Raw genomic sequence first — 22,975 nt, forward strand, 5'->3', positions numbered from 1 at the left:
ACAGCCGATCACCAGAGAGTGCTCTCTATCTGCAGCGCTCAATATTCTCACGTTATCGTCGCTCTATCATCAGCAATGATAAAGTCTGTGCTATCGTGTTTGCCAGCGCAGTGTGGGTGGCCCCGGTGGGAGAGCTGTGCAGTCCCGCGTGGTTCGCCAAGGTCATTGAGTAAGCACTAAGCAGAGCCCTACCTAGCCCCGGTGTGTACAGTGCACATACGGCAGATGACCTGTGGTCGCAAAGTTTGAGAGATGTACTTTGGATGACACTGGCTCCGTTTGAATGACACTGGTGAGCGGGACGGACCACTTATCACACATATCACGGGATTGACCCGCTCTTAAATTTTTTCCCATCAGAACTCCCTCTCTGAAGTCACTCCCCATCGGGACGCCACGCCTCTCCGTGTGGCGGGCACTGTCTTGCGGGGTGTGCTGCCGCCCTGCAACGTGGGAATGCAATGCCCGGCAGTTTGAGCCCGGTTGGAATGTGGTAAACGTGTGTGGGTGTCGCGTATCGCCTGTCACGCTGTCGGCAGGAAGCGTACCTCTGGCCATCATCTGGTGTCCCGATCCTGGGCTAAACGTTTGAGCGGTGTGTATGCGGACCCGCTCAACACACTTTCTGTAGATAGCTGACGGTTGTTTGCCGTTGATGGTGGGGATGGGATTTATCTGAAAGATGAGCTAAGGAACTTGATGCTTGGAAATGTCGACAGGGTTGACTGGATGAAGTGAAGGACCTTATAGTTTGAAGGGACGGATAGTAGAGGCATCATAATTCAGAAAGACCTTTTAGCTGTAAATTGGGTTAAATGCGGGCCCAAAACTTGATGCCAGCTGTTCTCGTTGAGTGACCGGGTGACAGGTCGATTGCAGGCGATTGCCACTTTCGCCAGGCATGGATAAGGTTCACCTAATGGCATATGGTAATTCTTTTTTTTTCAAATTATCTCATGTGTAGGCGTACCTATTCGCTCTTGAACTAAAGATAGCTGCTTCATTACAACTTTATGGACATGTTTACATAGTTCCCAGTTTTTACTAGCTTATTTAATTTATTACAATTTCGATATTTTGTGGCAATATTTTCAGAACTGGTCGGCGGCCTGATTGATTTATGTCCGTTGCATTCGCTATCTTTCATCTGCATCATATGAACATGCCATTTTTATTCCGCTGAAAACTTTTCCCCGTTCTCTGGCTTATTCAGCACGAGGCGGGCTAGTTGATTGTCATGTCAGAGCCCCGTTCCGGTGCACGTGATTTATTGGTCGTCAGTACCAACGTTGTGAAAGTGGCCCCGACAAGTAGCCATTGGCGGCGGCTCGTTGGGCGGAGAGGGCCGGCCTTTCAAACTCTGCCTGCCTGTCGAACTCTGCCGGCCTTTCAGATAATGCCGCTCTGTCGGAGGTCTCCGGCCTTTCAGCCTCTGTCGGCCTGTCGGACTCCTCCGGCCTTTCAGATAATGCTGCCTTGTCTGACTCTCTCGCACTGTCAGATTTTGTTGGCCTGTCAGACGCTGCCGACCTGTCAGATTTACCGTCCCGCTGTGCTATTCGCCGGCCGTACTGACAGTCAGGGCCGACTCCGGCTGACTGGGGACAAAGATGCAGCCGTGGTGATGGGAGAGGCTCGGCACAGGGCTAACATTGCCTCCCGCCCGGAGCCGGCTGCACCTCACCCGGTCGTTCTGCTCGGTTCATCTTTCTGATGCTCAGTCGTCCAGTCGTCAGTAGGTTGAAGTATGCTCATTACGGAGCGAGCGAAGCGAGCGTAGTCTTTCCTTAGATTAACGGAAATTTCTGAGTATGAGCGGCCGGCCGGCCGGCCGGCCGGCCGGCCGTGCGGACGCTTTTGCGAGGCTTATATCTCAGCAACCACTTGACCGATTTACACGCGGTAATTTTTGTAGGGTAGCTTCATTCCTTCTACCAAGTATTGGACTATTCCCGATGCATGTGGGTGACCCCTTATGCACGTGCCACGTGCAAAACGAAGAGGTGTCAGTTTTCTAATTGTTGCAATATCTCGGTAACTACTTGGCCGATTGCGCTGAAAGTTGCCATATAGGTAGCCACCCACTAGGCACTGCATATCCATGTGCCAGAGTTGGGGTGCTGCTGCACGTGCGCACGTGCAGGGGTCGTTTCCAGATCTCGAGAACGGCTGGACCGATGGCGCTCAAATTTGGTACACGGTTAGGGACCAGTTAGTAGGGTGCCGTGCACAAGTCAGTTGGGACCTATTTTGCACGTGCGCACGTGCAGAGTGCCGCTCCCAGATCTCGAGAACGGCTGGGCCGATTGCGCTCAAATTTGGCACATCGCTAGAGACCGGTTAGTAGGGTGCCGTGCACAAGTCAGTTGGAGGTACCCCCTCGAAATTTCGCACGTGCAAGACTCACCCCCTGGCTCGCTCCGTTAGTCGCCCCAAAAGGCGCTATACTGGTTACGGAGCGAGCGAAGCGAGCGTAGTCTTTCCTTAGATTAACGGAAATTTCTGAGTATGAGCGGCCGGCCGGCCGGCCGGCCGGCCGTGCGGACGCTTTTGCGAGGCTTATATCTCAGCAACCACTTGACCGATTTACACGCGGTAATTTTTGTAGGGTAGCTTCATTCCTTCTACCAAGTATTGGACCATTCCCGATGCATGTGGGTGACCCCTTATGCACGTGCCACGTGCAAAACGAAGGGGTGTCAGTTTTGTAATTGTTGCAATATCTCGGTAACTACTTGGCCGATTGCGCTGAAAGTTGGCATGTAGGTAGGCACCCACTAGGCACTGCATATCCATGTGCCAGAGTTGGGGTGCTGCTGCACGTGCGCACGTGCAGGGGTCGTTTCCAGATCTCGAGAACGGCTCGACCGATTGCGCTCAAATTTGGTACACAGTTAGGGACCGGTTAGTAGGGTGCCGTGCACAAGTCAGTTGGGACCCATTTTGCACGTGCGCACGTGCAGGGTGCCGCTTCCAGATCTCGAGAACGGCTAGGCCGATTGTGCCCAAATTTGGCACATCGCTATAGACCGGTCAGTAGGGTGCCGTGCACAAGTCAGTTGGGGGTACCCCCTTGCAATTTCGCACGTGCAAGGCCCACTCTCTCGCTCGCTCCGTTAGTCGCCCCAAAAGGCGTTATACTGGTCTGTTAGCAGTAGCACGATATTCCCCGGCTCTTGTTTTATCAACCACGCCTTAGCCTTAGCCGTTGGTAGTCTCTTATTTATCGCCACACATCATCCGTAATCCGTATGCATTGTCGAATGTGGAAATGTCGGTTGACAATAGCCGTTTTCACGACGGCCATCTGGTACACATCTGGTGCATATTTGGTACAGATTAGGTACATATTTGGTCAAATCAGGTTCAGTGTGTCTCTTAGCAGCTATCAGCTAGGGTTGCACTAATTGCTTATATGCCTGCTTTGTCATATTATCAGAGAGCATCATCGATTAAAACACTGATATAAATTCATAAAATGAAGATATTTGCTGTAAAAGAGATTAGTTGCAGACTTGGTCAAATTAGGTGCATTCGCCAGATAGCCCGTCGTGAAAACGGCTATCATCTCTGACTGCAAAATCTTGTGTTCTGTTCCAGTGCTGCTGGCCATTGGAGTGCGCGAGTCGACGCGCTTCAACAATGTCTTCACCTTTGCCAACCTGGTGGTCGTGCTGTACGTCATCATCACGGGCAGCTTCAAAGGTGCGTCCCGACCTTCGCACTCATCGCGAGAATACCCCTGAGCTGTCTTACCCAACGTCTGCTGGAGTTTTGTTTTGCTCGCTACTGCACATGTCGAAACTTCGCGTTGCGCCTTTCTACAAACGTTTAAATATTTCATTTGCTTTCTAGTCTGTAGTAGAAGACAGGACTTATTTTCTCAACTAATTAGCTCATCCCCACGCTACACCAGCAAAATAAACCCCACCATCTGCTCTCTAGCCCTGCCATTGGCCACCGTCCTTGTGTTGGGCAGCTACCTAGCCCCCCCCCCTCCCCCTCCTGTTATCAGCTGACGGTGCCAACTGGCGTATCAACCCGGAGGAGGTACCCAACTGGGACTACGAGACGTACGGCACCGGCGGCTTCATGCCGTTCGGCATCAGCGGCGTCATGGCCGGCGCGGCGCGCTGCTTCTACGGCTTTGTCGGCTTCGACGCCGTGGCCACCACTGGTGAGTGGTGTCTGGGGTAGCTGGTTGGTGAACAGGACGAAGGTGGCTTTGGAGATAGGTGAGAGAGAATAGGATGGGTGATGATAGGAAGGATATGACAGATGCGTTGTTCGGTGCGTTTGTGAAAGGATGTTCAAGTGTGGTGACCACACAGTTGAAGGTTGATGAGGATTTCGCTGGCATTCTGATATATCGGTTTTGGAGAAATTTACTTTGCAATTATATTCTACGCATTCCATGTCCACACAAAAATGCGAGGGGTTTGATAGGAAGAAATGATTACAATTCAGGAATGTCTCAGGCGGCTCCAACTGTCAAATGGTGGTGACGTCACAATAATTCCGTCGATTAACTTTCTATACTGGCATTGTCCACGTGACATGAATTCCTAAAATTATGCTAATATTGGCTTCACTATCCTGGAGAAGCCAATTACGTTCATTGTTGAATTCCTGAATGGCGGGCTGTGCAGCCGGACGGGACGGGACGGGCGGGCGCGGCGGAGCGACCGTGCCGCGGCGGCGCTCAGAATGGCGGGGGCTGGGGACGAGTGCCTTCTGCGTGACTGTGGTGGAAGGATAAGTGGTGGTCTCGCTCAGAAGCTGCGTCAGTGAGCCGCCTACACAGTTCTGTGGACATGTCTTTGTAATGGGCTGGAGCCAGTTATACAACTGAACGAGTACAGAATTAGGCGAACTTCACGTATTCGAGCACATTCAAAATACACCCCCTATGAGCTGCATTAGGTTTGGTTTGATTATTAGGGAACAAAAGGTGGCAGAAGTGTACAGTAATTGATTACTAGCTTCTTATGCGTCACCACAGGATTATATCAGCCAGCGACGCAGCTTGCAGCTACCTTACAACGGGAATACACAAGGCTCGGTGCATGTTCTTTATATAATAGTCATGTCGGTTCCATGGAGTAGGTTCTGGGCTCGCTAGATCAGCAGCCTGCTCAGTTGATATTTTCGACCTATTACTGACGTGATTAGTGTCTCTTGGTTGATGTAGCAACGTCTTGGGACAAAAGAACAAGTTTTAACGCTATCAGGTAACAAACTGACGTCCTATATTTATTACAACTGACACGTTTCTTTAAAGGCGTGAAACCCGGTGGATTTACCTCGTTAGAACAGGATTGATGGCCAGGCAGGACCATGTGTGTATTTAGCCCTGGGAAGACATATTTCAGCAGGCGTGATGTGATATGGTGGTCTGCCGGATCTCAACCTGAGCTTGTCTTTGTTTTTGGGAAAAAAGTTTTTTTTTCTTTACCGGTACCTCGGCGACCACAGCCAGACATGGTTCGCTTAAAAGTTGTAGGTACTCATTTATCAAAAATAATACGCAATTTCAAAAAAAATCCTGGCACCCAAACCGTCCATGTTTGAATGTTTGCAATCATCAGGCTCTATTATTTGAATAATACACTAGACTGAGTGAATTAATTATAGATAGGCCTATGGTTATGTCATAAAGGCCGGGTGTCCGGAAATTATTTCCCCCTCGTTCATTCAGCTGTAATCCCACCGTGCGCTTTAAGAACTGTTTAAAATTTGCTTAGACCGTGCCTCAGGCTATCCACAGCTGTCCGTTAGTCACATGACCTAACCTGGTCACCTGGCTCTGACACTTGCGAGGTGCCAGGGGCCAGTGTAGGCAGGCGTAACTCGCACTTGAACGTGGTGTCCAGTTCCACTATGATGAAAGGTACTCTTTGACAACGCGTCATCGCGCTGAAGTTATGGTGAAGACTGGAATGAAGTGGGAAGTCAAATGGAATCCTCTGTCCTAATCCCAATCGAAAACCAATGGGGAATCATGAGGGAGGAGCTCAGCAAGATTGAACCAGCTCCCACACAAAACAGACTTTGAGGAGCCTGTGAAAGGAATGACTGAACATCAGCGCGGATACTCTGGACATCTTGATCTATGGAATGCCAATGCGTAGGACAGGGCAGGGGATAAAGCGGTAAAGAAACCATGACCCCGGGGGCTCTTTGTTTATTAATTATGGCGGCGAGTTGATGGGGGGGGGGGGGCAAATAATTTCCGGACACCCTGTATGTGCTAAATTTCATCTAACTTTTAAGCTATTGCCAATCATGTATTCATCGTTCATGCAGTGCATTCATCCGGCGTAAGCCGCATGTGTAGGAAGTATGTCAGTTTTCTATATGCCATATCCAGCCCCTTTTAGGGGTAACACTTTTATTAAATGCATTGTTCAGTGATAGCCATTATTCTGTTCGGGAGAGTGTTTGCGGGTCGCCGCAGAGTTGTTCACCAGTTATATTGCTTTCTCTGATGATCATTAGTAGGATTTGCCGGTTTATGACACAGCGACTCGGATGGAAGCACCGACCAGCCATGGTGATCATTAGGCTGCATGACTTACGTACAGCATCCGTTTAAATAAATTCCGGGAGCTCTTTACATAGCTATCGTCTCACATTAGCATGTCAGTTTTTATGTTAATGTTTGTGCAAACTGCAAGCTGGAAGCTGAAAACAAAACTGGTATATTTGTTAATAAGATACGCTGCTTTATCTCGAACGCAGCGTATGACTCCTCTCTTAGACAGTGGTATTTGAAAATTAGAGGACGTGGTCATTGGCGAATAGGACATCAGAATTCTCTCAAATATTTGGTTTGATATGTCTAATGTGCGTTTATGGTCGCCACTAGATCGAGAGCGCTGCCAGGCATCCTCTCTTAGCCGTGCTGCCTTACCAGGAATTTTTGGCGAAGCCAGTCACATGTCATGAATGCTTCAGATCTGGTTTGGATTATATGGTTCGGATTATATGGCACAAGTACTTCAGCTTCATGATTGATTGTGGTTCTTATTGCTGGTTTATTTGCATTACATCTGACTATGTTCTGAGTTTTTGTGGAAGTAGGTATAGATACTATGCAATACGCAGAAACCAGTTTATGCTTTTTATGCTGCATTGGTGTTCCGCTTGTATTTGCGAGTGTCATTTAAGCTTACCACCGACTTGCACTCACTTAAAAATTGTGATTCGTTTTCACCCAGTAGAAGTTGCAACAGAACCACATATTTTGGGTTTTCTTCTCATCGTATTTCATGGGCTGCGTAATGCGCATTTCATGAGCTGCAATACTCGTACAGTTGCATGAACATCTTCACACGGATCGGGAATGTTTAATGATCTCATGCTGTTTTAGTCTCCGAAATGTTTCATTTTCCAGAAAACACCGGGGAGCAGGTGCGGGCCTAAGAGGCGAAAACTTGATTAATTGAAAAAAACTACGGGATCGAGCCGAAAATAAAAAAGCCCAGATTGGCTTAGACTTCCGTTTCGTTTTCGGCTAGTCAACAGGGAAATTAATGGTATGCCATGCATAAAATTGAATTACCCGTGATAAACGTGCGATAGAAACAACTTTCAGCGACAAATATTGTTTATTAGGTCAAGTATTTTTTTTTCTCATAAACGAACTCGAAATATAGACAAATTATAAATTTTGTTCAGTGATAGGTATTGATGCATTCGGTATCTGTTGAAGTCGTTTACTTGTCAGGGATGTTGAAATTTAAAAGCGCGGTAGCAAAGCAATCACATTCGGGATGTGGGGGCTGTTTTCAATGGGTTTAATTGGTTTGATTTCAAATATTTAAAGGTAAATTAGACTCTTGCATACTAGTCGCTATAAAGTACATAAGTGTTGCAATATCTCGCAAAAAAAAAAATGCAGAGGTGAGGTGTTCGCCCAAGCCAGCAAGGCAGGTCGTGCATGCTATTGCCAAGCATGTAAGGACACTTGCTGACTAGGGCTTGAATATTTTCGCAATCTCATCAATATCTCCTGGCTAACGAGCTGTCACTGGAACGTGCCAAACCAGCCAGCGACAGGAAATGCAAGAAGTCCCGCCCGTACTCTTGCCGGTTTCCATGCAATCAGTCTTACTAAAAACGGATTAGTTTCGTTAGCGCAGCGAGTTGCGACAGCTGTCAATAAAATTACCTTTTCATGCCTAATATGCCCTAATCGTCCGGCAGTTGTGTGATCGAGCGTCCCACCTATTGCTTCTGACGGAGGTTTCGTTTGCACACTGCTTATTCCTAAGTCCTATCTGAGATAGGTGTAACCACAGTGTATATAAATAAGTACATCGCACCGGGTGTAACTACATCGCATGACTTAAACCAACAAATCCTTGTCAAACTCTTGTCTCCTACTAAATTTAGGTACCTATATTGCACGATAGCTGGGTGCATATAGACCGATAAGGGGCTGCCTTGATTAACATTCGTTATTAGCTTTTACATGATTTATTATGCCTGAGCAATTTGAAGCAGAAAGTCCATGATTTGAAGGCCGGTTTCGCCCAGGTCATTGGGTCCAAATCACGATTACGAAATGAACATTCCCGCGGTGCAGGGATATGCTGTCCTGTCAATAAAATTACATGGCTTAAGGGTGGGCAATGCTGGCATGCTTATTGTCCTGTAACCAATACCGGTAGATACGGATTTCTAATTTTAACTATCTGGTTACGTGTACCAGAAGGTAGTGCCAGCCCTCGACAGTTCCGTCGTGTTTCCAATTGCGACGCATCACTTTCTCAATGCAACGTTTCGCGTATGGATTTGGGACTATCTTGTTGAGCCCTTTGTATGCAAATGCGGTCGGGTGGGGTGTCATATCTCCGTGCCTGTGGAAAACAACGCAAGCTCCTTTGAACGGGTGTCCTGACCCAAAGCTTGCTTTTGTACCTACATGACATTCATGATTTGCTCTCTCGGTCAAAGTCAGTGCTTTTGCAGATGCTGAACAAGAGTCTTTAAATGCTTGACATTCTCAAATCTCATATATTTCGATAATGCAAACACTGGTCTAAGGGTGCCGTAAGCAATTACAAGGTTTCACTGGGATCATTACGACGGACTTGTTCTTAGAAGTATCGAACGTCAACTTTTCACCGCAGTAAATGCCAAATCGCATGGCATGCCTTTGCAACTTGTCAAGCCACAGCCGAGGGCGGGGCGGTTGAACAGTTCGATTGCTACATGAAAATCCATGTCATTGGTTTCCGGCTGCAGGACGGCGCTTGCCACACAGTCCGCCAGGTAGGAAATCGGATGTTTTCACTGCCGGCTGTCAGTGTTCAAAGCAGGGAAACAATATTCTACGAGATTTTGGGAGATCTGAGATAACTAGTAGGCAGCTATTTATACCGACGGATTGGTGAGGGACCAAGAGCGACTATAATCAGCCGATGTGCCTAGGTAGGTACTAGGCTGAGACTGGAACGGTAGGTTTAAATCAATGGCTGATCGGCTAGGCAGGGATCAAGAGCGACAGTTTGTTCAGTTGTGACTAGGGAATAGCGGGTAGTAGAATCTTCCAACCATCATACGTGGTATGTCGACAGTTTATCTTCCACCATGAAATTTCGGGGAATATCGTCCATCCTCTTTGAAATGAGCTCCATTCAATTTGACATTATTTTGATCGATTATTATTATTACAATCCGGCTATAATCCTCCAACTGCTGTGATGCCGTCGCTGGCTTTGGTTTAGCACACGCTCCGGTCGTTTGCGGTCCAGTTTTGCGGTTGCGGTAGCCCAGTCTGTGGCCGAGTCGTGAGGTATAGTGCCACGAGTTACCGCCTCATTGTACCAACTATTTTTATTTAGCTTCATATCACATCTTATCAGCGCTTGACGTCAGTTTTTTGCCGCGTTAGCTGTGTCACATGTCTCATATGCCTACCAGTATCGGCGGAACACCTTTAATTAACGGGGGGGGGGGTACTGCCGACTTTTGGTCCCATTCTTTCCATGCAACGCCCATAGGGCTAATGTTAAAATGCCAAAATCAAAGGGGGCACGGTGCCCCGGTGTCCTCCCCGTTCCGCCACCTATGATGCCTACACATGAAAATGTTCCTATAGAATCTTGCTGGTGTTTAATCCTAGAACGTTTTTAAGCCTTCGAGACAACAATTAGACGATACAACTAATCGACGCCTCCTCCACATATCGGGTACTAATCACTACACCATGTGGCTCGGCCACGCTCCGTGCTGTTGCTGGCAATCCTTCCTGACAATTTGCGCTGACGGTCTCTGCCGGGTGTTCGAACTGGGGTCCTCCCCACGTCCTGCCACACATCCCAAGCAGAGCCGTCAGCGTTCTGAGCCGGCCGTGTGTCTGGTGCCCCTCGGTCGTCAGTCTGGAGGTCACTGGGTGGCACCTGGGCTCCCCACTCCCTCCTGAGGCGCTCACCAGTGCCCTCCCTTGATCCAGTCTACAACACATACCCGGAACATACCGGCAGGCCGGCTGAGACCGGTCTTACCAGCTGAGGTGTGCAGGAATCGCCAGACCGGCTCACACGGGAGAAACTTTCGCCGAGCGTAATGTCGCAGGATATTTCCGTTATGTCGGCGTAAAGATGTGACTCCATTTTTACGTTTTACCGATGTCTATTGCTGGGATTATACGTAAGTGATCTTTGGACTTTCATCAGTCACTGTGGCATCCTGTTCCTTTTTGGATATTATTACATTTTTCTCTTGCTGCTGCAGGGATTATTAGAGGAGACTCCGGCCCGCCCCAACACCTTGTTATCCGGCCTTTTTATTTGGTTGGCTCTGCAGCTGAGAATTGCCTGTTGAATCGAGTTCGGGACCGGTATGGCGCCTTCTAGACAATACCACCAAGCGGTCATCAGACGCGACAACTGACATCTATGGTGGAAGGACAGCTGCCGAACTGACTTGCTCTAGACATAACTATGCATATGCGCTGTATGTGTCACACAATGATATCATCATAATTCATAATCATGGCCGCAGCAGGCTTCTAATATACCCACTGCTCACACATGGATTGAGCCTGTGTTTCAACGATATCTGAAATGACTTACACTGTTTCTTGTGCAGCGTTTGCGGATTATTGTGCTCATTGGCATGCAAATTGTATCGCCTTTATGCCTTTGGTCCAGTTTCAACTGTATTTTGTCATGCGCTTATTTATACGTTGTTTTACCCTCACCTTACGTGTGTTGTGTTTGTGTTTCAGGTGAGGAGGCGAAGAACCCGCAGCGCTCCATCCCCCTGGCCATCATCATCGGTCTGACGGTCATCTTTCTCTCCTACTTTGGCGTGTCGGCGGTGCTGACTCTCATGTGGCCCTATTACCTCCAGGTGAGAGCCCAGAGCGGTCGCCCCGGGCGCTCTGTCGGTGTCTTTGCTAGCTAGCTACCCCTTTGTATGATGGATATTTCTGTTTGGACAAGGCTGTACTTTCAAGGACCTCTGTCATCTGCCCTCTTACGACCGCTCCTGATTGGGAGACTGTGGTGCTGCCCCTGGCCTGTGACTCCTGATCTCGGAAATGCGCTCTCTGTCGTCTGAACTGTGACCACTGACCATTGTCCTACGACCTGTGGCCTCTGACCCCTGATATATCTTCCCTCTGTCGTCTGACCTCTATTCATGGACCTCTGCCTGTGACCTGTTCACAGGACGAGGACGCGCCCATTCCGGCCGTGTTTGACCACCTGGGCTGGGAGTCGGCCCGCTGGATCGTCACCATCGGCGCTCTGTTCGGACTCTCATCCAGGTGAGTCAGATTCGAACTGGAGTGAGTCAGAGTCCTGTTCAGGTTCTACTCTATTGGAGACATCAATCCTTTCTAATAAGGGTGAGTCAGAATTTTCCTTTACTAGGTGAGTTCCAATGCCTGTTATCTCTATATGATCGGATAAAACCGGTTGGCCCACCTACCTCAACTGACTCCTGTTTGAGCTCACCTGACCCCTTTTGCCCGTCATTTGACCCTCCCTCCCTCCACCAAAGCTCCGTTGTGACCCTACCTGACCCTTGTTTGACCTCACCTGACCCTTGTTGTAAACCCACCCGCCCGGTCTCCGCCAGCCTTCTGGGCGCGCTGTTTCCGCTGCCGAGGATCCTGTACGCCATGGCCAACGACGGGCTCATCTTCCGCTGGATGGCCGACATCCACCCGCGCTTCCAGACGCCCTTCTGGTCCACCCTGCTGGCCGGCGTGTTCGCTGGTGAGGCCACGGGAGGTCATGAGATGAGGTCATGAGGTCATGAGATGTCAACGAAGGTCATTTAAAGTCACGGGGGGTCATGGAACATCTGGTGGCTGGTGGGCTGAGGTGATAAAAATGTATAGTGTCGCGTGTGCTGTGTGCAACGTATATTTCTTTGCATTAGGAGTGTTCGGTGTCAGAAGCTGATACAGAATGCGACTGCTGTTCGAGATGTGATAGCTTCATCACACCTTTTTGTCTATCCCTAACTGCCTGTAGGCTGTAAGACCTGAAGCATACACCCTATATCAGTAGTGTATGCCTGAATTAGTCATGCCGTACGCTGGAGGTGCGTGACCGTCCCACCCCCACCCCTCCCGTTCTCCGCAGCCGCGATGGCGTCGTTTTTCGACCTGGAGCAGCTGGTGGACATGATGTCGATCGGCACGCTGCTGGCCTACTCGCTGGTGGCCGTCTGCGTGCTGGTTCTCCGGTAAGTGGAGCGATAAATGGATGTCGGGACCGCTGGCTAGACGGCCGACTGGCTGGCTGGATGCTGGGTGTCTAGTTAGTGGATAATTGGCTGTCTTGTCGTATATTCGGGGTATGTGTTTTTTGGGAGAATGGATATTCAGAAATGCTTGGACACTATCTGATCTTTGAGAGGGAGGCTGAGCGCTGAAGTTAGCTAAATAAGTTGTAAATGTTGGCGAGATTTGTTTTGCTTTCAAGGCGTTTTATTTTCGCTGTGCTTCGATGTAGCGACATTGTCACTTTTGTGTTACTTTGGTGCCATATAACGCGCTATTGTTTCCTATGATTTTGTGTTTTTACTTTTGTGTTTTGCTCTCCCCTCTTATTTACATTTTTTCTTATTTACTTTAGCCAATGTTTTGTAATGCTTACTTGCTTGTCTTTGAAATGTTTATTTGTTCGTCTATTTTTCGCTTTACTGAGCTTTTCATTTATATATGTGCGCTTCCTATGAGGGCTAGTTTAAAGCACGGTATTGCTCTGGTTGTGCGCTTGTTCGTGACGCCCGTCCGTCCGTCTATCCGTCCGTCGTTGTAGGTCCGTCGGGTGGCGCCCCGTCCCTCCTCTGACGGAGGCCAGTGTTACAGGTACGAACCGTCACCATCCGAGGGACGACTGCTGCGACTGTCTGCCGCAGCTGTGTAAGGCACCGCGCCGGCTCAAACCACTCGCGGCCACAGGTGGTGGAGGGCGACACACACACGTACGCACGCATGCACAGCGCATGCAAGTGTGACGCATACACGCGCGTGCACTCGCAGTGAAAATAGCTTGTGCCGAGAATGAGTTAGACTGCGCGCCCATGGAGTATGAAGTCCAGCGCGCTAGTGCACTAGCCACTAACTATAGGCACGCTAATCATAGAACGATTATTAACGGTAGATGTCTGGTAGAGGAAGTGTGGGATCTTGTAGTTTGCAGCACTAAATACTAATCACTAACTCAGTCCTTCATAATGAAGTCATATTAAATCAGTCCTTCATAATTTCAAGCTGAAGTAAGAAGCAGAAGAAACAATGACTTGAAGTGGCGAACTTGGCTACGCCTGGCTTTTGTTCCCACACCAGCAACTGTGGTAGTCACACGTTCAATGTTCATCCACACAAATTTTTAGCTCATGCGCTTAGTCGAAGAGACAGCTTCTGTCGACTCCCTGATGTTACTTTTGAGTGACTTTCCTACATAAATGAATCTGAGAACAATTACTCTGACAGGGAATCATGGATCAGGATTGGCGTTGGGAGTTGGGCCATCAAGAGGCTGTTTGCCTGAGACTTAGCGGTCAGTATTAGCCAAAAGGGGTTTTGCTTGCGCGTTTTGGTTCCAAATTCTTGCCAGTTGGGTCTTTTCCCTTCAGCAGATAATGTTTGACAATCACGAGAATTGAGAACCAACCAATGCGTCAACGCACCGTATTTTTGAATGTGTCAATGGCGTTTTACCTGAATCTGATATATTTCTTATTTGCAAGTGATACGGAGGCTCGTATTTTTCAAAATAAGCTTCAGTTTACCAAGTGAAGACACTTGTGATAAACTTGGCAATTAATATCCTTTGGGTTTTTGTCTTTTTACATCGCCTAAGCCACCGCATCTGCAGCCTTGCAGACCATCGATCACACTGATGGTATCTCATGTTCTTATCCGACCACAAATCCCGCTCCACAAATAGGGATACTAATTACCAATATACTTTGCACCTGCCTCTTCTAAGAATGAGACGTAGCGAAAGACCTGTCCACTTACAGTATCAGCCTCAAATCGGGACTTTGTCACGTTTTCCCAATACACCGGTGTGGCATTGGTCCATTTAGTGTCTAGCCTGATCAGATGAAGTTTCTAAATTAGTTTCCAGATAATTCGTTTACCGGAATTCCGATTATTCTGGTCTCAGCGGGACAATAGCGATCCTTTTTGCGGTGCAGACCTATCGCGATAGCTGTCGGAGGTACAATTGGAGTCGGGGTGGCACGATCAGAAACAACGGTGACCGTGGCTCGATCCGGTTGGGAGATGATCACTGTGTCGTTAGATGGGTGTCACTCTTGGAATGTCACAGGCTGGGTGACGGCCGGGCAGCAGAAGGGACATCTAAGACGCTCGTGATCACGTTATCACATGGGAGAGCCGTAATCTCTTGTAACACGGAGTCTAGGGTATTATCAGCCACATGGCTTTCTTGCTACACCATGCGATCCCATCTTCCGTCAGTCAGAACAACCGCAAAGCACATGAAAAAAAAACATTTAGATAGTGGCAAATGAAGGATTCCTGATCCCGTACCGCCTAACAAGTCCGCCCAACAAGACAGTCCCAGATTCCGGCGTATCACCAAAACACCAGCTCAGCCAGAGAGGGGTGGGCGAAATTTCCGAACGTTTCGCCCCCGCTTCTATCTGGTAAAGACTAAACACACATACCAGCTGAATGGTTCCTAATAGCAGCTGCAGATGTGAACGTACTGGCAGACATTGCTGGCTGGCGGCTAATGTCTGCAAAGCGGCATCACTACTGACTGTCCAGCTACCGCCTGGTGAATGAGAGTACCCGAGCCCCAGTTACCCTATCGGCTACACAAATAATGGCATTGGACTGCTGAATAGCGACGTCTTTCTACCGTCTATCTACTACTGAGGCGCCCAGACCGGGTTGATATCGAGTGGCTTCTGGCTCTTGCCGGTTCGTCCAGGACTCGTGGCCTATAAGCAGCGTGTGGCCGCTAGCTGTGCCGTCTTGGGCCGTCGCTGATGCACGCTTCCACAGTAACCCAGATGCATTGCTGGTTGGCAGAAGCTTCGCACTGTGTAGAACACTGGATGAGCACGGATCCCTACTAACCTGAAGTGAGCACTAGGTCGCACTGGTGCCGGCGAGGCCGTACGGTGGCGGTAGAGGGTACCGGTTTGGGGTCTCTGAGCCGCTACGTGGTACTGCCCTTCCTCGCTCCCGACCCCCGTAACTAACATTGGCGCTGGCCGGCTGGAACAGCGTGCTTCAAATGAGAAAGTGTTTCTTGCTTGTGTTTTGTCTGCATAGTTAGCTCACCGTGCCCCTTAGTTATTGTTATGTAAATTCGAACAATATAAAAAATTGAAACTGACCTAATCAAGTTTTAAATAAGATCTTTGTCGTTTTCTTGTTCTTGAGATTATGACTTCATTGTCCGACGTGTCCGACGTGCGCCGCGCAAAAGTCGGTATTCACTCCGTCCCTCCTCCCCTCAGGTACCGGGACGAGACTCTGGGCCTGGTTGACCACGAGGCGGACCTGGCGGACGGACCGACCCTGCCGGCCACCGCCAGCACCGAGCTGCTCCTCGGCTCCGACAAGAACACCACCCTGGTATCGCGGGTGTTCAACCTGGGCCGGCAGCAGAACCCGTCACATGAGTCGGCGCGGCTGGTCAACCACATCACTATCGCTTACGGTACGGACGGGGATGCTGGGTACTAAATGTCAACGTCACGTCAGTTGGCACGTCAGCCGGCGTAAAGGGATGATGTGTTTTGGCGGAGGGAGATGGTGGTGTTGTTGCAATTTGGGTGTGTGACGTGACGTGGGATATGATATTTGATGACATATTTTTTCCAATCAACTGCTATTCTCCGTGTCGTTACATACATATCAGTGTCGTTACAGCTGTGATGTGTCGTTTCCAGGCGTCATCACGGTGGCCTTCTGCGCCGTACTGGTTGCTGCTGCTGTATATCAGTGTCGTTACAGCTGTGATGTGTTGTTCTCCAGGCGTCATCACGGTGGGATTCTGTGCCGTGCTGGTGTTTGCTGCCGAGGAGCTCTCAGACGCCGAACCGTGGGCCATCGCATTGGCTGCCCTACTCGGCACGGCCATGCTACTCTGTGTGCTCATCGTCAAGCTGCAGCCCGAGTCCAAGGCGCACCTCTTCTTCAAGGTGAGCAGAGTTTGGGCGGCCCAATGGGAAGAGGATCGTCCAACCCGGCGGGATTCTCCTGATTCTACGCGAGCGTGATTATACTCTGATTCTACACAAATGTCGTGGCAGTGGAGTTGAAATTTCGGCTTAGGGCAGGCTACGTGCAATCCGACTTAACATCTCATGTGCAGTCAAGCGAAAAGAAGCTTGTCTCGACCGTCTTATTCGGACATCACAGTCTAGTTTGTATCGCACTTGGACAGATTCTTTGTTGCTCTGAAGTTACTACTGCTCATACTATCAATTCACACGCCAACTCTGAGCGGTGTATTTTTCTCTAATGGCTCCAGCGACGACCAAAGCCCACAATATTCGAGCGTCGGTCTTCTATACCCCCTTGACTCTTCAGTCCTCACTCCTCATCCCACGCGTGGCTCGTTTCCCGTGTACCCGCCTCTGACCGCTCGTGTTTCCCGCCGCGGCCGCCAGGTGCCACTAGTGCCGTTCCTGCCGATGCTGAGCGTGTTCGCTAACGTGTACCTGATGATGAAGCTGGGCCCGGCCACCTGGATCCGGTTCGCTATCTGGATGATTCTCGGTGAGAGCAGTCGTCATGTTTGGCCGACCTGACTGCACTGCATGATTCACTGCATTCATCGCACGCAGACCTTCTAACACGTTTTATTTTCTTTAGTTTGCGGTTCCTTTTGCATCTTTTGCATTTTCTTCTTTTTTTTTCTTATCTGCATGATTTCAGTTTTATGCCTATTTTACTCGCACTCCGGTTACCCAGCTCTCTGCTGCACTAACATCTCCGAGCCGATAATCTTGCATGCTCTGCCTGGCCTAACCCACACTCTCACTTACTAACTCTAACCCCGCCCCGACCACCCTAGGGCTGGCGATGTACTTCGGCTACGGGATAAGGAACAGCTCCGCCGCCTCAGACAGCGGCAAGCGGAAGCGCGAACACGTGCAGATGACAAACCTCGTGCCGCCGACGATTGTGATCGAGCCTGCGACTCCTCTGCAGCGGTCGGCGGCTAGCTCACCGCATCTGGCGGCCGGGAGAAGCTCAGTCGGCTCCGAGCCCACAGAGCTGATAGTGGAGACGGCCCCGGACGATGGAGAGGAGAGGAGGGCTAATGAGGCGGCCGTCGGAGCCGGAGAGAAGGAAAAGGAAGAGGAGGCTGGTGATGGAGAGGGGAAGAAGGAGGGAGGGGAGGCGAAGGAGGCGGCCGACTCCCTGGATCAGGAGCGGACTCTGGTGATGTTCACTCAGACGGTGCAGCGCCAGCGGGGCCTCCACGCCGTGATCGAGGCCACGCTGCGGCCGGACGGTGGCGACCCCAGCCGCAGCCGGCAGCTGGCGCTCGTACAGCGGCAGATCGAGACGGACCGACTGGAGCAGGGCTATGAGCCGCCGCCGCCGCCCCGGCCGGCCGCCGCGCCCGTCATCGCTGAACAGTCGGAGGAGGAGAAGCGCACTGCTGAGCGGCAGGCGGCTCTACACGCGGCCGTGGCGCGTTGTCTGGGGGCTCCGGCGGCCGGTGCGCCTGTGCCGATCAGGGTCAGTGTTGAGGTTCACTCTGAGGCCCCTCCTGACAGCGAGCTGCACGAGACGACGGAGCGGGTGGCGGCACTTCTGGCCGGCGGAGAGCCCGACTCGCGCCGCAAGGATCAGCTCCTGGCTGAGCACTGGAGGAGACACGAGGCTGCGGCCAGTGAGGCGACTCCGTCTCCGGCGCCCCCAGAGGCGGCCGAGGCCCCGCGCGACCCGCCGCCGTCTCTGCCCGAAGGATTTACGGAAGAAGTACAGAGGACTCACGAGGCAGTGGTTGAACAGATGGCAGTCGAACCGGCACTGCAGCAGGAGGCGGACCCGGCGGCGGCACTGGCTGCGCTTCATGCGTCCATCTGTGATTGTTTCAACCGCGGCTGGGTGGACCTGGGACGCGGGGCGGCGCTGGCCGACCGACAGAAAGCTGCCGAGGCGGCGCGGGGCCCTCCACCGCCTCCCGTCACCCCTGCTCCTCCTCCGACCTCCAGAGTGGATCCTCTCACAGCGGAGGAGAAACAACACCTGGAGCGACTGCACGCGGCCATCAGTGAGTGTCTGTCGGCAGTACGCACCCCTCCCAACTCTCCCACGGGCGGGGGAGGCTCTCGACCGCCGCTCACCCCTCTGCCAATCGGTCCCGGCCACCGACCGCTACAGCGTGTCATCTCAAACTCGAGCTTCCAGAACATCCCGCCGCAGAGTCCGCAAAGTCCGCTGGCGCGCCGCGTCGGCGACAAGTTTGTTATTATTCCGGTGAGCGGTGATGAAGATTCAGAGCGAGAGGATGAGCCCACAGAGCAACCAGAGGTGCAGCGAGCCATCCGAGCCGTTCGAGATGAGGTGCAGACGGCCATGGCACGCGCCGCAGCCGCCGCGGGGGAGGGCGAGAGCGAGGGAGAGGATGAGGAAGAGCAGAAGAAGAAGGAGAAAGAGAGGGAAGTGGAGCAGGGCAGCTCACTCGGAGCCAACCAGCCCGCTGAGACGACAGTGGAGTCCAAGCCGCCTGCAACCGAGCCGCCGGCGGAGGTGCGGCGCGCGATGGACGCGGTGCTCGGCGAGGTGCTGGCCGCCTCCTCCCCCGCCTCCCCCGCCTCTCCCCATTCTCCCTCCGCTCCCGAGGAGGACCGCTTCTCAGTGAGCTCTGACGAGCCGGCCGAGGTGGCCGTCAGCTCGGGCGGCAGCTCGGGGAACGTGTCGGGTGACGAGCACTCCGCCCAGCCGACCCCAGAGGTGCGGCGGGCCATGAACTCGGTACTTAGCGAGATGACCACGGCGGCGGCGGCGCGGACCGACGATCCGCCGCCGGTCGACGGGCCAAAGCCGACCGACGACCCATCGACGAGCGGTGACGACGGGCCGCGCGTCGGCGGTCACGACAAACCGAACCAGGTGGCCGCTCCTCCGGAGCCCAACATGAAGGAACAGCTGGACCTGATCATCAAACAGGCCGTTCAGAAGGCGGCCAAACGCGTCTCCGAGGTGCCGCCGACTGGAGAGGAGGAGGGCGCCGGCCCGGAGTCGCCGCCGCCTCTGGAGAATATTGGGGACGGGATGCATCGGATCCGCAGTCGGAAACACAAGCCAGCGGCTACGTTTGACATGAACGAACTCATGGCCCGGTTCGAGAAGAGGAACACGTAGTATGTTGATAGAGGAGGTAGAGGTGCCATATGTGTGATGTATTCAGCTAGATGACCGTTCGGGAGTGGTTTTCAGTCGGGTTAACGAGAGTGGTGTGGAGCAGCGAGCTGATAGGGTGGGAGCTCCCTCAGACATGTGTTTGTTATTGCAGATGCCCATGTTAAACTAAAGATACCGTGTAACATTCAAAGCTGATCACCAGTTTCAGCTTTCATAACGCTTCGAAACAGGAGTCTTCCGTTTGCGAAACGACTGTTGAGTGGCTACTGGCTACTAACTATTTCGATCCGATATTGCTGTGTTGTTCGAAGGAATAGTGCTGAACGGTAGTCTGCAGTTGTTGATCACTTTATTGTTTATTACGCCGTTTGATTGTATAGTACGGGTAATTTATTGATCGATTCCCTACAATGTGATCTCAGGAATTTACAATGATTTGTGTACTGAAGTAGATGCAATGCTAGTGTCCTAGTCTTCCATTCAACCGTGATATGAATCGAAAATAAAATTGACCCAAAGTATGGATGTTTTGATTGGCAACGTCAGTAGGTACTGCATGTATGGATGAAAAGTGCACCTTGTTCTCTAAGTCACAGTGCAGCAGCAGTTTCGTCTAATGGAGAAATTACAGCGACTGCGACTGCTTGAAGTACGTACTGGCCGTTGGTTTTGGTGCGTGCGCGTCCCATGCTTTGTCCACGCGCTGTGGTACCGTTGACATAGTGTCAAACTGTATGTACTCTACAGGGTGTTTCACAATACACGTTACTTTTGATAAGCTTTTAAAATGACCTCAGCTATTCGTATGCCCATAAATTCCATATTCATTTTGTTGCAAATTCTTTCGGGTTTTTTATCCTTACAAAAACTATGACGAATCATCAACTGCATTCTTTTTATGTACGTGCAATGTCCACACAATCAAAACAGGTCAATTCGCTGTTAAGCTTCAGGGTCCTTCACAATGAATGTTGCTTTTCAAACGACGATGTTTCAGTGACATGTATTACAATATGGCTCATGAGTGACCCCATGAGACAGCAGAACAGTAGGACTGATGAACATATAACTTTCAGCTCAGCACCCTTCACGGGTTCTCCACTATGCCACCCTTCCGTCTGACTTTTTCAACCAGATTCTCTGGGATCGCCGTCCGGTCAGGAGTCGGGGCTGGTCTCGTGTTTCCAGTTTTCTGGAACCTTTCTACTACCCGTTTGAAAGACATTTTTGACGGAATATCCTTCCTCCTTTTAAATGGCTACCGAAACTCCGTCGCACTGCGGTCAGACTCCGCAAAGCGCCGTAATGCATGACCACCCATACCGCCTCATCATCTGTACACGGCGAATTGACCCGAGCCCTGTTCAAGTGCTCTGCGGCCGCCGCGGCTCCCGCGGCCGGGAGGCGGAGCCTAATTTCGGTTAGGTTGAACACCCTCGCGGCTGCGGCCGCTGCGGCCGGCGACGAGAATGGCACGGTTGTTTTGAAAGGAGATGCTGATCAAAATTTTGTGTGTAATGACTTTATAATGGCTTTATTACATCAATTACTACCTTTTTGAAGCAAGTATTCCTTAACAACATGATAAAATCAACCGAAACAAAGAGCGAAATCCGCAATGTTTTGTCTCACGCGCGCAGTTTATGTCGAAGTTTCCCTGCGGTCGCTCCCGAGCGACCGCGGGAGCCGCAGGAAGAGCTACGCATTACCCAGAATGCTGCTCTCGCCTGATTGGCCGCCAGCTAAGCTCCGCCTTTTTGGCCGCGGGAGCCGCGGCGGCCGCAGACACTTGAACAGGGCCCCGTTTTGACGGTGTTAGCATTGCACGTCCATACTCCATACTGATGGAACCGTTGACGGTTTGTAAAAAAAAAAATGTAAGGACTAAAAACCGCTACAAATTTGCAGCAAAATGCATATAAAATTTACGCGCTTACGAACAAGTAAGATCTTCATTTAAGCTATTCAAAAGTAACATTTATTGTGAAACACCCTGTATGTGGCCGCCATGTCTGCTATCTTTACGTCCCGTCGTCCCTTGTCAGCTTCCGGAATCCGGAGAATGTGATGTCCCCCTACGATCATCTGTTGTTTTGTGCAGTGTACTTCTCATGTATTTATGAAGTCTCTTCTCTGCATTAATTGGTGCTGCCTGAAGCCTGCATGCTAACGACTGGTGCCAATTTCTCCCGCTTTGAGGCTTGGTGTCGACGGATCTCATTTCCTGCCTTCAGCAGGGTTACCAAAGCTTGGGATTTGTCCCAAGATCTTGGGATATTGAACCCGACCTTGGGACCTTGGGATTCAACAGCAAACCTTGGGATTTGTCCCGAGCTTACGACTCCCGCTAATTTTAGCACATTTTTTTAATCATTGGAAAAAGGAAAAGTAATAAGTATTAATAAAGACCAAACAAAGGAATCAGGAACACATCTAACACAACTTAATTGTTTGTTTTTTGTAAACCGTCCTTTTTGGACGAACACAACCGAGCGTTCTTTCGTTTGGTTTCACTGTACCTTACCAAGCAACCAACGAAGCACGAATAAGTTATCCTTATTTGACGCGTCTTCACTTTGTTTCTCCCGTCTCAGCTCTCAAGTGAGGCATTTAGCGAAATACCCAGTGGCTTCCGCGTCGATTAACACCCGGCCTGGCCGCCTGTTTGCGAATTGTGACGCCCGACGGATCGGAGGCGGATCCAGCTCAGAGTTCTGGGGGGGCAAACCATAAAATTTATCGATTCTTTCCATGCATCGTCCATAGGCGTAATGTTAAAATTATGCCGTTTGGGGGGGGGGGGCAAATGCCCATTTTGCCCCCCCCCCCCTTTGATCCGCCACTGCGACGGATCATGCTTCAACTCGTAAAACCCAGACAGGTAACTTGCTGTGTCTCTGTACCTATGCCTGCGTGTGTAACTGTGCCGAATGCAAGTTATGTTAACGATATTGATTTATTTAGTCAACCAAAGATTTGAAAATACGTCAAATACACTTTATTTGCTCTATATTTGGTTTCTATAGGCCTTGGGATGCACACTGGGCTTTGATCCTGTCGACCTTGGGATATGGAGCTCGATTTTGGGAAATTCGCGCGGCGATCTTGGGATTTAGAAAAATTCCCGTT

General features: G+C 50.6%; 1 protein-coding gene across 4 annotated transcripts in view; it reads left to right on the top strand.

Moving 5' to 3' along the window:
• Nucleotides 1–20,367, top strand: part of LOC122373236 — a 68,724-nt gene extending 48,357 nt beyond the window's left edge. For 2 of the 4 annotated variants that reach the window (XM_043351092.1, XM_043351091.1), the window contains exons 5-15: nt 3,601–3,705; nt 4,016–4,177; nt 11,240–11,364; nt 11,685–11,782; nt 12,097–12,236; nt 12,609–12,711; nt 13,340–13,393; nt 15,976–16,178; nt 16,496–16,662; nt 17,134–17,242; nt 17,541–20,367. In XM_043351092.1, coding sequence (XP_043207027.1) covers nt 3,601–3,705; nt 4,016–4,177; nt 11,240–11,364; nt 11,685–11,782; nt 12,097–12,236; nt 12,609–12,711; nt 13,340–13,393; nt 15,976–16,178; nt 16,496–16,662; nt 17,134–17,242; nt 17,541–19,846 — 3,572 coding nt within the window. In that variant the 3' untranslated portion in view covers nt 19,847–20,367. The remainder of the gene's footprint in view (nt 1–3,600; nt 3,706–4,015; nt 4,178–11,239; nt 11,365–11,684; nt 11,783–12,096; nt 12,237–12,608; nt 12,712–13,339; nt 13,394–15,975; nt 16,179–16,495; nt 16,663–17,133; nt 17,243–17,540) is intronic. The other 2 variants (XM_043351094.1, XM_043351093.1) reach the window with 1 other exon arrangement.
• The last annotated feature ends 2,608 nt before the right edge of the window (nt 20,368–22,975 follow it).

This window comes from Amphibalanus amphitrite, unplaced genomic scaffold (assembly GCF_019059575.1).
Source record: "Amphibalanus amphitrite isolate SeventyFive unplaced genomic scaffold, NRLGWU_Aamphi_draft 001464F_arrow, whole genome shotgun sequence".
NCBI lineage: Eukaryota > Metazoa > Arthropoda > Thecostraca > Balanomorpha > Balanidae > Amphibalanus > Amphibalanus amphitrite.